Source organism: Anomalospiza imberbis, chromosome 5 (genome assembly GCF_031753505.1).
Source record: "Anomalospiza imberbis isolate Cuckoo-Finch-1a 21T00152 chromosome 5, ASM3175350v1, whole genome shotgun sequence".
NCBI classification, from domain to species: domain Eukaryota; kingdom Metazoa; phylum Chordata; class Aves; order Passeriformes; family Viduidae; genus Anomalospiza; species Anomalospiza imberbis.
In genome coordinates, this window is record NC_089685.1 from 64,935,210 (window position 1) to 64,952,408 (window position 17,199).

Genomic DNA, 17,199 nt, shown 5'->3' on the forward strand with positions numbered 1-17,199 from the left:
TTCTTACCAAGTAAGGAGTATTTTCTATTAATATTAGACATCAGTTCATAAGATCAGTGTTTTGTCCACAGTGAGAACAAACTCAAGAAGGAGATTGTTCTGCTTTTAGCAATAATGTAAATAGTAAAACAGACTTCTGTTTCTTTGTGCCTTTCTTTAGCAATATGTGATGGAAAAAACCAATTGATAATCATGTTTTAATTCACCATTGAATGAAAACTAATTTTTTTTGCACGAAAAGTAGGTTCAATCACTTTTTAAACAATCACTTTTTAAAAATCCATTACATAAGGGGAAGGTTTTAATTTACTGATGTACGTGGGACAACAGTTTCCACAGATTCCTAACATTCCCTATTAATGCCTGCCACATTAAGAAATTTGGTTGACAGCATCACTGGAAGAAATATGTTTTTGAGAACATTCAATATTAACAGTGTTCCAAAGAGCTGCTAATTTTCTTTTAACGACTATTCTTTTCTGGACAGTGAATGGTATTGGTTTTCTGCCAGATCCTCCTTGGTGTTGCTTTTACAGGTGTTTTAATACACAGATAAATCAATATATTTAATGATTCTTCACATGTTATATATGTTTATGATACTAAAAAAGGGATTTAAGGCTTTTCCTCAGTCCATACTTGACTTTTGTTTGATGTCAGCTGCTTTTTATTGAGCTTATATATGACTGGACTTCTGTCCTGCTGTATTTTAATGGCAAGAGAAGAGCTTTTGCTGAAGCTGGGAGTTTTAGAATGTAAGAATTGGTATTCAGACTGTCCAATTTGAATTTGATGCTCAGTTATCAAAGCATAAATATCCCGTGTATATACCGGACCTGTTGCAATGCAAGATTGAGGATTTCAGCATGGGCCCAAGGGAAGAGAGCTGCGTGCAGCCGAGTCCTGCTCGTGTTTGCTGTGTTCTGCAGTTTGATAACCACGCTGTGGTTTTAAGTGTGCCTTTGTGTACCCTTTGGGAGCTAACAGTGATTAGTCTGTCCATCCTGTCTCATGTCTCTGAGTCATCAGCATTTGCTCATCGTCTTTTGTCCTTTGCCTCTCAGCTGCCACACCTGTGTCATGAGGAATTTCACACAGGTGGATTTATATGTTCTCTAATGAAGTCTGAGGCTTTTTTTTTTAAATCGGTATAATTTCAGTTGAAAAATATTTCCCAAGACCAGAGTCAGGAAATACAACAATGTTTTGATTAGTGAATGGATTGAAGAAGAAAACTAGGGAAGAATGAATGAGGATAATTTTAGGGAGTTTTGGTAGGAGTGTTTTAGTTTTTAGTTTTGCTTTTTTTATTTTTAAATTCATGATGCTTAGTACATCTTGAACAGTATATGAATTCACTGATCCTTGCATTTTGAAAAAAACAATCGACAGACAAATCCTAACAACTCCAAGTCAAAGCAAGGAAGCTATCATAACCAAGCAAATTATGTTCTGATTGGTAATGTATCTTTTGTAATATTTAAAATCTTACTTTCCATACCACTTCTTGTTTTCTTCATTCTCTTATAAGCTGGTATATATCAAAGGATGAAAATATAATTCAATAAATAATAATTGATAAACACTATACAAAAGTATGAGAGGTTGTACCTTATCAATACATAAGTACTTCTTTGCTTCTAATAAAAAAGGATTGTCTTTGCCATATAAATAACATCTATTGCAGAGGAGCTGTCAGTTCATGGACTCAATTTTTACAATACTATGAAGTTAAAATAACTTCCTTTAATTGAAAAGATTAGAATGGCTTCTGTAGAAAAGAACATCTGTAGATGTCTGAGCAGATTGTTTAAAAAGTTACTTTTTTTTTTGCTTCCTTGCACCCAAGAAAATAATTGAATCCTGTTCTTCCAAGAAAGTAAATTGCAGGGAGAGGTGAGGTACCCAGCATTATGTAGAATTATGCTCAGTGCAGAACACAATGTTTCGCACAAATAATTCTGTATGCACACAGTATTACTTGTGAGAAAACAACTGCTGAAGTTTATGAGCTAATGAATCATTCAAATACACACAATGAAAGAGACCAGTCTACATCAGTATTCCCTAGTGTGGATATATATATATACATATATATATTCCATTTTATAGGTAATAAAATACCGATTCAATAGTAAATAGTTCTTAAAAATCATATGTTAAGTATAACATGTCATTTTACTGATGTAGACAATGAAAAATGTCAGGATGAAAAATTCTTTTTACTTATTAGTTTCAAGTTATTTTCTTTAAGCAACAGCACTTAATTCTGATGTATGAAGTAAAGGGAAATATGGCTTGCCAGTGACTGTTTAGCACTGTATTAGAAACTAATGACTATAGACTGCAATTCAGGACTCATAATTTTATGTTCTGGCAGTCTTAATACTAATGATGAAAACTGTTACAGAAAAGTAAATTGCTTCTGTAAAGGATAGAATCAGTTTCAAATGTAGTCAGATAAAAAAGCCTGCTGGTTCTCAATACACCTCTGTTTTCCCATTTCCAGGGCTTGATTTTGGTGTTGGTTTTGGTAGATTAGCAGCCATGTTTTCCACTTTGAAACAAAATATGTCCTTTGTTTTTTTAAAAGTCCAGAATAGATCATGAGACTGGTTAAACAGGACATGCAATGAGGCTGTCTGTAAAAATATGTAAAGATAACAAAATGTAATTTAATTAACTTATTTTTAAAAGTATATCTAATTCATTTTAAAAACATAATCAGCTGAAATATCAAGTTAAGTAAAAAGAACAAATTTCTTTCCCCTTTAAACAATATCATTGGTTTTTACTGATCTGATGTTTGTTTGATTCTAGACTAACTGACCTAAAGACAATGAATATATACTTGTGGAAAAGTAGTACAAAATCAGATTATAACCTCAGTGTAATTACCAGAGTAATAGAGGCAGCACAGATCTAATTTAAATGACTATTCTGTCATCAGTCTTTGAGTCTGCCCTACATAAAGTTCATGGTTCTCATATAGATGGATGTGTAAAATTATTTTTATAAATAAATTATATCAATAACAAGGTGACACTTGCTATTTTAAGTTTCTTTCAAGGTAATTCATATCTTAAAGCTTTATCACACTTGTTGCAGAGATCTTTAGATTATTTGTAGATAAAATTTCTGACATTTCTGTATTTGCCAAGCCAAAAAATTAACATCACAATTTTGCTTTATTTACAGCATCTGGCGAGGACCAAACATAAACTGCACTGACAGTTCAGGTTATACTGCTTTACATCATGCAGCTTTAAATGGACACAAGTAAGTGCCTCACATTTAGTTTTTATGTAGAATGATATTTAACTGTGTAATGCAAGGAAAATATAGCATAGTTCTGAGATTTGTACCAAAAATTGGCAAACACTGACTTATTAAAAGAGCTTTCTTTCCAAGGGAATATATTAATATAAGATCTTTTGATACTGTCATCAATATCAATAAGTCGTAATGACAAATGGGAATTGTAGTTTAAAAGCAATTGATTCTCTACTGCTTCTTCCAAATTCTTCCTTGGTTTTTGGGAAATTTAGCATTGTTACTGCTAGTCTTGACTCTAGTGCTTTTTCATTGCTGGGAAATTGCAGCAGAAAATATTGTGTTATATTTCTGAATGTACATATATGTAGAGTGTGAACATTTCAGGAAGCAATTTTGTGAAACAACAGTAGAGATTAATTGTTATCAAAGCAAAAGTAATGTGGAAAGAATATTTAGTAGTTATACACTTGAAAGCAGGGGGGAAAAGTGTATTTTCAGTAAAGAAAGTTTTGCCATAAAGCTTTGGTGAAACAAGAATTGATCCAAACCCAGTGGAAATTAAGAGTGACTTGTGTGAATTTTAATGCAGGCAATTCTTTGGACTGCCCATAAAATAACACATAGATATATAATTATATATTTAGCTTACTTGTTGCACAATTTTTGCATCCTTCTATGGAAAAATTAGAACTTTCAGGATGTGTCTTCAATTGTATTCTAGGAAGGTGCCTATTTTCTTTAGGATGGATCAATCTGTTGATAAATATGGGATATTCTTTCTAAATAAATATATAAACTCTTGAACTAGATATTGTGTATTTTCCAAAGTTTGAGCTATGTAGTGATGTTCAGAATCATCTATATTTTTACTACTGTAAAATTAGGTCTAAGTTCTTAATATGGTCTGTTAAGCTCAGCATTTTTGTTTGATTTATGGATTGTTTCTTGTGCTATTGCTAGTTTTTGACCAAACCCCAAGCATTGGCTTGCAAAGATTGCTGATTTTAAATAGATGAAAACTGGGATTAGTATATTTAATACTAGCAATACAGTAATAGTTACACAGAAACTTAAAAATATTACTGTATAAACACTGAAACTATCAGAGGTTTCAAGTGAATCCTAGCAATATAAAATCCCAAAACATGCAAAAGCCAAATGATGATTTTAGACACGCTATTGCCCAAACTTATTCCAAGTTCAGGGAGGACTTAAAAATGTGGACTTATGTACAACAGCAGATATAACTACAGCCTTTGAGAAGTCCAGTGTTAGCTGCTGTGACCTTTTACACTCACAGCAGAATAAGTAGCAGTAACTGACATCACAATTCTGCCTTGTTATATTAAAGTAAGTTGAAATACATCATGAGGTATTTTGTGATAAATCATAAGTGCTTCAGGACCTGTTACCCTGGCCATTATACTGATCCTGCTGCAATGGAAGCCTGGCCAGCAAGAGAATTGGACAGACACCTAGTGGTCTTAATTTTGTTACTTGTCATAAATTACCATAAATTACTTTACACTTTGAGTTTTCAAACTTGATATTCAAAATTACATACAGTTGTTTTACACAAGAATCTTCTCACTTAGAATTTCCTGTCCTTTAAAAATTTCTGGGATTTTAATTTTTCCCACTTTACACTAGGTTGAACCGGAGAGATTTCGGAGTCTTTTAAGAACATAAGAATTTGTGGCTGGAATGCTTGGACACCATTGTTCAAATCCTTGCTTGATCACTGAATGTGATGAATTCCCCCCTTCTTGTTTATTCTGGGATAATTTTCTTTCATTGGGAAGCTATTCTGCTTTATATAAGTAATTAAATAATATCTGGGGCAGGCACCGGAATCTGTCTCCCTAAGTAATTTCACTTAGCCCAGTAATGTTACTGGGCTAAGGACTTTTGGTGTCCTCCTCTCTGAAATGTGTTTGTACAAAATGAAAAAGTTCTGCCAAAGCACTAAAAAAGACTCACCCTAGATAAGTGTGGTGGGTCAGGACATACTTGAAAGGATGAAGGAGATGCATGCTCTATTTTGTGGCTTGAATCTCGCAATAAACTCTTCCCGAAAATTCCTGTATGTTTTAATCTATAGATTTCATCTGTGCAAGGTTTTTCTTCTTATTTTCTTCCACTTAGTTTGGTTTATGCTTCCTTCGTTTGATGTTCCTTTGAAAGGAACTGCTGTGTATGTCTAGCTCTCATAGGGTGATTTCCCACAAGACTAACTATTATTTAATGGGAAGTCTCTCAAACCTTATGTGTACTAAAAAGTTTCCCTCAGGAGTCCCTTTTCTGGAACTTTTTATGTAACAAATCTTTCTGTAGTGGACCTGCTCTTTTTTGGCTGGTCTCATGGCATTCGACCTTGTCAGGAGTAACCAAAATCCAGCTTAAATTTTCCTCAAAGCTTAGACCACGATTTCTCCAGTATCTTCTGAAGACAACTGGGAGTTTCTTTTGGCCTGGATATATTCTCTCCAAACTCACCATATTTTTCTTTCAAAATGCAAGTAAAAAGGTTCCATCAAGGTTGGAAGAATAATTGCCTTAGATTTATCTTCTGTCTTAATTTGAAGTCAATTTGTAGTTTGTTTTTTTTTTTTTTTTTTTGTTGTAACATAGGCTACATTGAGCTCCCTGCCCTCACTGATGTTTTGAGCCAAATCAGTAAGTTGGTGTTTCCATATTTGTAAAAAGTGCTCACACTGGATCCTAGATTCTCTTAGCTTAATAACTAATAAGGCCTGACTGTGTCTAACTATGAGACTACAAATGCAGCAGTAAGACAGAATTTATTTACTTTCTGACATAATTGGTAATGTTATCATGCCACACAGCTGATTTTCAGTTCAGCTTTTGAAGTTAAGTACAGGAGACTGCTTAAAAATCAGGGATGGAATATGCCAATTTATGCTAATCTTTTGCTTAATGTATGATAAGCCACACCACAAGGAATATAAAGAGAATTAAAATGGTAATAAGTCACTTTTCCCCTCACTGCTACAAGGCTGCTGAATGTGGGAAGTGAAAATAGCAGTTATTTCATAGAAGTTATGCACAGAAGTTATTTCATACATCTACCTAGATCATCATTAAATTGTTTCCTAACTATCTTTAAGATAATGTCTTAAAGAAGAGAAAAGATTATTACTTAAGCCTTATGGTAAGAAACGTGTCCATCAAACTATCCTCTTGTCATCCTGCCTCCGGAATTCAGCAGTGATGGGGACATGAGTACTTCTCTGCTTTAGTGCTTTGAGGGACACGTGCATGTTCTGTACAGGCAAATTCTAAAAAAGGTTCTGTGGCCAGCTGATAATATTGTTGATGGTATTCATAATAAGAATCATTACAATTAATAGCTTTTTCTGTTTCACTATCTATTTAATTTTCAGAAATTACTGGTCTTCATTTTTATGGCTGTTTTGCTTGAAGTACAAGTTTGTTTTATTTCTATTTTCCAGGATAAAAATATTAGTCATATGTATGTTCATGTAAAAACTTAATAAAATTAGCTTCCTGTTGATTTTTAGATTTACTTCCTGTTTTCCAGGGATATAGTTCTCAAATTACTTCAGTATGAAGCATCAACCAATGTAGCAGATAATAAAGGTTACTTTCCTATTCACTTGGCTGCTTGGAGAGGAGATGTAGATATTGTGAAGATTCTCATCCATCATGGACCATCACACTCCAGAGTGAATGAACAGGTGAAGTGATAAAAAATATTTTATGTGCATCATCAGGAAAAAAGCACATATTCTTTGAGTCTGACCAATTTATAGAAAAGTTTTAAAAAGTCTATTTTCCATTGTTTCAGTAATTTCTTCTCCAAGACTGAGAAAATATTGCATTATGATCATACCTGATACCTTTCTTCTGAATAGGTACTGACTTAAAGAAAATTAGATTAAAAAAGTATGGAAAAACCATGCGTTTGTTTTGGAAAAATCTCATAAGACATACTCTAACTCTGCATTTTTTCTGTATGGTTGTAATTTTCACAAATGGTGTATTTTTTACTCTATTAGATATTAAGTTCCTGAAAATCTTTGAGATAAAATTAATGTCCTTGGAATATTTTAAGAGTACTGTAAATCAGATATGCAGAGGTAAATGACAAACCAGATGGACTGCAGGGGGATGCACATGCAGCACAAAGCACACATAAAAAGAAAAAGACCAAGAAAAAATTGAGAGTATTACAGTGTGTAAGGGCAGTATAAGCATGTTGCATTCTGCTGTCAAACATATGGTACACCTTCTGGTTTTATTCTATATATATGGTCCATTCATAGGATTAGTATTTAGGAATAGAAAGTAGCTGATTAAAATTTGACACCATCTAGGCTCAGCTGCTTAAGAACTGGAAGTAGGCTGTGAAATGCAGGTAGTAACCATTAAGCAATTGCATTTGCTAGGGTAGTCAGAGGCTTGGAATGTGAAGGTGGGAGTCAGCTGCTAATTCAGATTTAAGCTATAAATGCCTATGTTGCCTGTCTGTGCACCTTTTGGTTCCACAGAGGTCTGGGATGTGTAATCGTAGGAGCCAGTAGGACTATTCAGCTGACTAAAAGGAGGATTCAAGAGATCAAATGCAGAAATGCAGTACTTTCTGAGGCCCTGCAGTAACTCTGCATGGACCTGAGAGTGTGACAGAGGGTGCTCAGAATTCCCAGGTCTGTGTGGAGTGAGTGGTTAAATTCAGGTATGGTACCACCTGGCACCCCACAGCACCTCAAATGGCAAAGTGCAATCTAACAAATTAACTGTTCTCTCAGTACCTATGTTAGTGTGGCCAGAAGGCAAACTGTGAGAAAATAAGAAATGTGAGACCTAGATTACAAACACTTAACCAGTGTGAGATACCATGCTTTGAGTAATCTGTTTGATAGCTGAGGTTATACACCTAGCCATTGGAATCCATACAATAACTAAGATATGATTATCAAGCATTAGTGCAGGAAATATAGAAAAGTCAAATAATATGTCCATGTGACAGTCTTCTGTGAAATCATGTAGTCCTCTAACACAGTCAAGAAAAAAACAAAACTCAATTTGTCATTCTGTGATTTTCAGTTTCACATTACATCATTCTCCAGATTTCTCATTCTCATCAGCTGTTTTATGTAGGATGAAACCAGTTGAACTGTAGGATTACCTTTTGTCAAGGAGAGGTTTTTTCAGTTTTATTTATGCAACAAAAAGCAACTATTGAATTGTGTATCACACATTTGCTTGAAGACATTACTTGTATTCTACAGACAGAGTACTGGAAACTGTGTCAGAGAGGGCGAGAGTGAAAAAGGTATTTCAGAAAGAGAAATGTAAATTCAAACCTACTTCTCTCCAATTCCACATATACCTCCAGCCTTCTAGAATATTGTCAAATTTGATTAGGTGTTCTGTATCTGGTTTGATCACTGGAGAAAATAAGCTGGGATATAGCTGATACTTCTATACTCCACTGACTCAAAAAAAGGTTCTCAGATGTCCTCCTGTTTATGCATTTAACCCAAAAACCTTTTAATAGAAAACATGTGAGCAATCCTCACAAGAAATGTTGCATCTTAAGTCTTTTAAGGGCATCTTGATAATATTAAACTTTGAAGTTAAACTCTAGACAATGGCCAGGTTTAGTATGTTGCCTACTTTGCTGGCACCTCTGCTAATTAGCACTCTGTGCAGGAGAATAGCCTCTCTATCCCAGAAAGAGGGAATGTGGTGTTGTTACAGAGCTACCCCCAACTACGTATCCTCAAATAACACCTGAGAGGCATCCTCACCCTAACACCTGTTGTTCATTCCCATCAGCCTGTAGGGTTCTGAGGCTTTTGCGTATTTGCAGATAGGCTCTGTAAAGCAGGTGACTCCTCAAAGCTCTTGTAACTTCTCTCTGGAGCTGAAGCTATGGCTTGTAAGAAATCCTGGACTACTTTTCTTTTTTCCTTTTTGCTTCTGAGAGCTGAACATAAGGACAGCTGTTTTTCATTACACTTTCACTGTAAAAAATAGTGCACTCAAGTCAGATTTTTCCCTTTGTTTTGTTGTTGGTGGGTTTTTTAAGTATCATTTTAAGATGTAATTATTTGCATTTTAAGAAATTGTTAATGATCTAAAAGTTATTGCAACTCATTTGTAATACATTTATATTTTCACCTATCTGAAATGCTATATGAAAGAAATGCTTCTAAAAACTTATGGGAAAGCAATGGATGACTGAACAAAGAAATAAATGACAACAAGTTCGTGATGCATAAATGTATATTAGATGAAATAATGGATTTTATATGGTATATTGTAAATTGATCTAACTGCATTCTACACTTTGAAAATGCAGTAAAGTAGCATCATATGCAACCATATCCAGCATCTAAAGCTCTGAATGCCCCCTGCTGTTCCTATTACATAAAATTGGAACAAACAGTAAAGAGACAAACAGTTAAATGACAATTACGTTATGGGGGTGGTGGAATGTAGACTGGCAGCTCTCCACACAGAGAACGGTTACAGCATAACAATTATGTACAAAGAATTCTAGCACTGTCTAATGTAGGAGTCTTAGTTGATAGGCATGGTGTATGTTTTCAATCACAAAATATGGTGACATTGCAAAAATAGAAGTGTTTAACTTCATTGATGAAGATTTAAAGTTATATAAATTATAAACTGAATTAAAACAGTATGAGATCAAGATTTGTTAGTTGATAATAAAAAAAAAGGTGTGCTGTTAACAGTCAAACTACTTACAGTTTATTTCTGTAGAACGGGTCTGGATAGCTAAAACATTTGTTGTGGTAACTTCTATCATAAAATTGCATCATTGATAATAATTCCTAATCTATGAAAAAATGGTTAATAAAAGCTGCATACAGGTCAATATGCAGTGTTTGGTTTTTTTCAGGAAAAAATGTGAATTACATCAGGGATAACTTTAAATGTCTTATTAAATATTAATGAAATATATTCCAATTATATATATACACAGGCTATGAATTATGAAAAATTTACAGGAAAAATATGAACACTTCTGAAATTTTTATGGGTTCAGTGTGCTGTGGAATTTGCCTGTGCATCAAATTGTAATTGCCACAAAACCCACCCACATTTCTTTAAAACTATTCAGAAATTCTCCTGAAATATAAAGAAACAGTCCAGGATGTATTCATATGATGTAAACAGCTAAATTTTAATATATTTGCAAACTTCTCCAAATTGCCCAAATGAAACACAGACTTCTCTGTGACACCTCATGGACTTCCAGAAGTTCAATTCAATTCCAAAATAGTCTGCAAACCCAATCTTTTTCAAGTTCTGTATTTGATTTTACCCCTCAATTAATTTGATGCTAGTGTATCAATTTGAGTTTCCCTTGTAACTGTTACTGTACTTTCTTTAGATGGAAAAAAATGCACACACAATCTCTCTAATTTAAGCCAATTGCAACAATAAATTGGGGAAAAAAAGTTTTTTCATACTAGTCAACTGTATTACATTACCTTTTTATGATGTAAACATAAGTAAAAGTGAATTTCAATGGGAAGTCAGTAAACTTCATTTTGATTCACACTGAGTAACTTGCAAACAAACTTCCTTTATTTTTTCAGAGTTACTAACTTCTTGGTGGGACCTCTCAGGAAACTTCCTGATTTAATACATAAAGTAAGACCATCCTGAGGTCATTCCTTTCTCTGTCTTGCATATATTCTTTTGCTCCTTTTCTCTATTTAATTGTTTAGTTATTAAAGCCTTTTTTTTTTGTGTTTTTTTCCTCTAGTTGACTACTTTTGAGTATATTCACCATATAGATAGATGTTTCCAGAATCTCCTGTTGTTCCTGCCTTCTTTAAATTAAACTTAAATTCTCATTTCGTAACTGAGAGAGAATAGTAAAAAGCTTTTAATAACAAATGTCTTGTTCACTTTACTTCAGGATTATGTGACAAAGAAATGGCTCAGTGATTTAGGAAGTGTCTTTTTTCAAGTTCAGCATCAAAACACTTTGACTAAAAAAAGGAGTCGAGTATCCTTTGGAAAGGTCTGTTAAATAAGTACATGAGTTATTATTGCTTGTACAGTACTTGCATGGACTTTAGGAGATTGAAAACTTGCTTGGCAAAAAAAAAAAAAAAAAGACTTCACAACTATACAATAAATGTCCTGAACTTACCCACAGTTTAATAATGGCTTCACAAGGGCCTATATAATATTCATGATAGCCATTCATTCTCTTGATACTTCCTGTACTTTTTCACTACCAGACTGCCAAGCTACAATAACTGTCTCTATAATATATTTGCTGATCTGCCCTCTAATGAATAGATCTCAAGACATATTGTACATTTTGCAGTGGCACACATCCTTAGCAGCTAAATGATGTAGCACAGCCTGCAAATACTGATGAGATGCAGGGCTGTGAAGGCACAGTTCAGTTTGCTGCCACACCAGGCTGAGTTCTGGCTGTATGTGGAAGAGAAGAGGTTCAGAGAAAGGCTACAAAATGTCAGGATCATACCCATGAAATAATACTTGTAACAAATAATGAAGAAAATTTTAGAGAGCTTAAAAGCTGAATCATGGAATGCTTTCCTTATTTCTGAGCAAGGTCCTTTGGACCATAAGAGTAACTACTTGACAAAAAATATTCATGAATATTAGAGACTTCTTTTTAAATACAGTGTTTGTATAATATTGGTCTACTCTTTTTACCTTATGTTTTGTATGTCTTTACTTGGTTCTTATTTTTTAATCTTTTTCTAGAACCACTCATAGAATGTCTTGTAGTTGCTAACTTATAATGAAACATCTGAAATTTCTACAAGGAGTCTAGTTTTTTTTTTTCAGCACTAGATGCATTATTTAACCCTTGGATATCAAATTTGATGTTCTAATTACAGAATGGTAATTTGCATGCAGTTATTTTTTAGCAGGTTATCTGCTCATCGCAATGAGTACTAACACATAAGCTTTCTGTACTCCAGAAGCAATTGTTTATGCTTGGAACTGAAAATACAGGCAACAGCACTAAATTATTGCCAGTTTCTTGAATAATTTTTCACATTTAAAAAATATTGCTTCAAAACAGTATGTGGCTTTAGTGACATGATGACAAACTACCTTAAAATCGATAGTCTCCTATCCATTCTAAGCTGATTTATTTTATATAACTAGTACTAAATTGTCAAATAGGTAAATTTAGAGGGCTGTTAAACAAGTTTTAATTTACTCTTTGAAGGTTAAAAATATTTTTTGTCTTCTCTACCTGAATTTAATTTATTAATTTACATTTTGAAGAAAGAAGAATGCTTTACTATCAAGTTTTAATTAGGTAGTACCTCTCAGCTCTGATAACACAATATGTACAATGCCTCTTCTGAAGGCATATATGTAGATAATTTAATTATCATGTTTGTCCAGGTTGCATTCTTCTGCTTTATTCAAGTGATATGTAGCTCTTTATAACCTTGTATCAGTTCAATTGGTCATGAACTGAAATGTAGCTTCTATTTGGCAAATAAAAAACATAGAAAAATGTTCAACACTATGCATCTGAAAATAATATTTTGTTACTTTGCTTTTGTGCATCAGACTGTTTTAAAATGTACTTTTCCATTCAGTATGCCTTTGTGTGCAAATTCAGCTGGATATTCTTTATCCAGAGAGAGCAAATTCCAGTTTGCTGCTCAGCAGCAGCGACTTGCACTGTTTGGTCTCTGTGTCTGTATCTATCACATTTTTAGAAAAGGGCCATAACAAATTTAATTATTGTTTCTTTGAAAATTTAATCAGAATACTTTTAAGCTACAATATTAGATCATTGCCACAAGATTTGAATTAGTTCAATTAGTACTTCCATAAGTTCTTGAAAAAACCCTCAGACATAAGCAGATATTGGACAGATATTTACAATTGTAAACATGTATTTTGTTATTTACCTCACAGAATGCCAATATAGTTAGACATAAACTTATTTGTGTAACTATTTCCATTGGATATATAAATACAGTGTAACTGGAGGCAAAAATTACCATGGTTGTCCATTTCATGTGCAATTATCTGATTTTCATATTAATTCTACACAAAATCAGGCTGCAATTGCCTATTCATCTAGCTGTCCATGAAATATTGAAAATTTAAAAATAAATTCTAATAATCTATGCTTGTGATTTGTGGGTGTACAATTGTACATAAGAAAATTGCTTTGCTTGGTCCTATTTAAAGATATATTAGAAGTCCCTAGAGCACAAAAAGCTTCTTTCAGGTAGTTGATAGAAGATTGCAGCAGTGTAGTATTTGTCACAGTATATATATATTTTAATCTGAATTTCTGGTAATAAAGCAAGCCCAAATGGTGGTCTGAATAATACACAATGATTTAAATACTTAGTAGTCATCAAGCCATATCTGCCAGTGGAAGCTTCTCACTTCCCACCTGGATCTTCTCCAGCCTCTGTGTTGCAGTTTAACAGGAAACACATTCCAGTCTCTCGGATCTTGTGTGGTGCTGCAGACACCCATGAGATTGACTGCAACATTGATTTACCTGAATGTATTGATCTGTCTCTTGTGTTTCCCAAGTTCATCTGAGTCATCTTAGATTGTGAGAGATGAAAATGACAGCAATGTTGTAAAAACCACAAACCCAAGAGTTGAGTTCTTGGTTACATAATTAAAAACATCATTACCAAAAAAAAAAAAAAAATCTTCCCTTTTCTTCCTTTCTAGTTTTTACTGTGCAACAAGGATATCCTAGCTAGCTTTTGAGTAATACTCCAAAGCCTTATTTTTCTGAATCTGACTCTCTGTCTTTCAAAAGACAATTGTTTTTTTTCTATTTTCAGTTCTCTGTCCCTTGAACTTTCTTCAGCTGGCTCCTTGAAAAATAGAACTACAGATTCAGATTTACCACTTTTTCTTCCTCTAGAATGATATCTCTACCCTCCTTAGTATCTTTTCTGAATTTACATTAACCTTAAATTTTTTATATAGTACATTATCTTATTGGTTTTGTACTTTTACAACATTCCTAAACTGTCTACAATATTTATAAATAATTTGTCAGAAGAGGCATTCAATGTATATACTTCTACAATGTATAGCATCTAGTGTTTTTAAAGCACTGTAAAGTCTGCATATGCTATATTAATAATATAAATGACATACAGAATTCGGAGACCTTGATAAAGTACTTCCTTTGTCTTTGCCTGAAGCTATTTGTCTCTTTGGCATTGGAAGGAAACAATTAAAAAATATAATGCTTATTCTCAATACTTATTATTAAGTTTATTGAGTAATATTTTGGGAAAAACTTGGAGGGCATTGCTTTATAAAGCAAAAACCTGTTCAGTCCACAGCATACTCATAATATCTTAAAACACATACATACCTCTCTTTGGGGTCCTGAGAAGACCAACTGCTTAAGTGATTTGCTAAGTCTTTCTGTAGGTCCTATTTTGTCTTCTGAGTTTTAATTGTTGTCTGGATAGTAACTTTTTATAGTGATACATGAAACTAACCTTGTGCCTGATACATTTGCATTACACAGTTTTACTCCATAATTCCATTTCTCTAATGACAAACTGCTATGGTACGAAACCAGAAAAATCAAGAAGAGAGACTTCACTGTCAGAATATATTTAAGAGATGGACTCAATCATAATTTCAGGAACAGTTGAATCACAGAAGGTTATGGATTTTGGCATATCACAAGCTACAAGGTTTGGAGGGGCATGTTGTTAAAATGTGTTGGGAGCAATGCAGACACATAGGGAGCTCATCCTCTTGAGAGCAGCAAGCTTCAGTGTTAATGTGTTATTAAAATGTCAGTGGAGTAATTTTGGAGCATTTAACATATATTACCATACATTATATTACAAACACTGCCTCTGAGTGATCTCATGGAAGCAATTTATAGAAGTTGAGCATTTCTATTGTGGATTAAACATGAATTTCTGAAACTTTTGTTTTTTGTTTTTTCTTTTTTTTTTTAACAGAACAATGAAAATGAAACAGCACTGCATTGTGCAGCTCAGTATGGTCATTCAGAAGTTGTTGCTGTTCTGTTAGAAGAGCTGACAGACCCCACAATAAGAAACAACAAACTGGAAACACCTCTGGATCTGGCAGCACTTTATGGGCGTCTGCGAGTTGTGAAAATGATCATCAAAGCATATCCAAATCTGATGAACTGTAATACAAGAAAACACACGCCTTTGCATCTTGCTGCTCGTAATGGCCACAAAGCTGTCGTGCAGGTGCTTCTGGAGGCTGGAATGGATGTCAGCTGCCAAGTTAGTGTGCAATTCCTTCCCTCCTTCCCCTATGATTTAAGTGAAATTACTTCTTACATTTTTTTCTTTAAAACATACTTGTATCTACTTTGTTAGAAATACTGCAAAGTGATATATAATACAGCTTTATTTATTTCAACTCAAACAATGAGGATAACTCAAGAAACATACATATCTTCAAAGCTGAGTGCATGTTTTAATGTTGTCTTGAGACATGTAGATACACAAATCATATCAACCATTCATGTAGGTCTATATAAATATATTTTCTGCAGCAGTGGTTGTAAAGGTTGTAAGCTGATTTTCTAAAGCTATGGCCCTTTGTGGTCACAGCAATCTAAAACAGTGTTTCACTGTGAGCTCATTTTCCTATAATTATTCCATTCTAAACTCAAGTTACTAAGTAATAACAATTTTGATTTTTCTGCATTTCTAAACACGTGCATAAATCTAAGAGAAAATTCTGTAGCAATACGCTCTGCCTGCTACTGACTCCAACCTGTCAGCTGTTTGGTGCGTCTTGTTTTATGCACAGTAAGTTATAAGTACGTTAAAGGGGTAAGTTTAAATCAAATAGACATAGACGGGAAGAGACACAAGGTACAGTAGCAGTGAATTTTATGTTCAATTCTTTGTACTGGAAGCTGTCCAGGCCTTTTAACAGAGGACTGGATTCTGTTATGTGTTCTGAAATGTTGCCTCAATCTTATGATTTCTCTTGATTTGATTAATGGCACTGTTTGTCGTAGAGTGGATTTAATCTTCATAAATGGAGTAACTTCCTTGCTCTCTCTTGCTGTATAAAATATGTTTTGAATTAAGGTTGTTTCTGATTTATATGTACTTTCAGATAAAGCAAAAAACCAACCAAACTTAATTACATCTACTTCAGAGTCACAGTCAGACATTCTCTGCCACTTAGCAGTCGGTTAGAACCTGCTGATAAAAACACCAAAGTTGTGGGTTCAATCCCTGTATGGGCCATTCACTTAAGAGTTGGACTTGATGATCCTTCTGGGTCGCTTCCAACTCAGAAGATTCTGTGAACAAATCTTGCAAACTTTGTCAGAACTTTGATTAAAATTATATCCATTTTAAGCTTTAGGTGCATTTAATTGAACTCCTTTATACACAAAATTCCCTTTTATATAGAAAGATTTGACTTGGATTCCATACACTCTTATTTCTGGATTCTTCTATCAAGGTCATGTTTTTCAACTTTTGAGAAAAAGAATATGAAGTGGGGAAGAAAGGATAGATTTAAAAAAAACCAACAAAACAACAAAGCAAATCAGAAAATATTATTGTATTTTATGATTAGAAGTGGATATTCTCAAGTGCCTTCCGCAGCAAAATGCGGTAAAATTGTTTTACTACTTTTATTATTTCTCACATGTTTTGAGTTAGTGTTGATATTTGCTTGAAACTATTTTAAAGTGAAACACTTTTGTGTGATTTGTCTGCTTGTGAATTTGCCACCCATCAAGCTTTCAATTTAATTTGATTTTCTTTACTAGAAAAAGAGACACTTAGGTTAATATAAGTAGCTCATTTTTTATCTTTCCTTTACTATTACTACCTTGTCAGTAACTTAGAAAAGTTTAGTGCTACAGCAACATAGAAC

The 17,199-nt window shown here is 33.7% G+C and overlaps 1 protein-coding gene across 8 annotated transcripts in view; it reads left to right on the forward strand.

Moving 5' to 3' along the window:
- ANKS1B (ankyrin repeat and sterile alpha motif domain containing 1B) overlaps positions 1-17,199 on the forward strand; it is a 401,048-nt gene that overhangs the window by 42,332 nt on the left and 341,517 nt on the right. For all 8 annotated transcript variants that reach the window (XM_068191650.1, XM_068191661.1, XM_068191653.1 and 5 more), the window contains exons 2-4: positions 3,199-3,279; positions 6,839-6,995; positions 15,279-15,575. In XM_068191650.1, the coding sequence (XP_068047751.1) occupies positions 3,199-3,279; positions 6,839-6,995; positions 15,279-15,575 (535 nt within the window). The remainder of the gene's footprint in view (positions 1-3,198; positions 3,280-6,838; positions 6,996-15,278; positions 15,576-17,199) is intronic.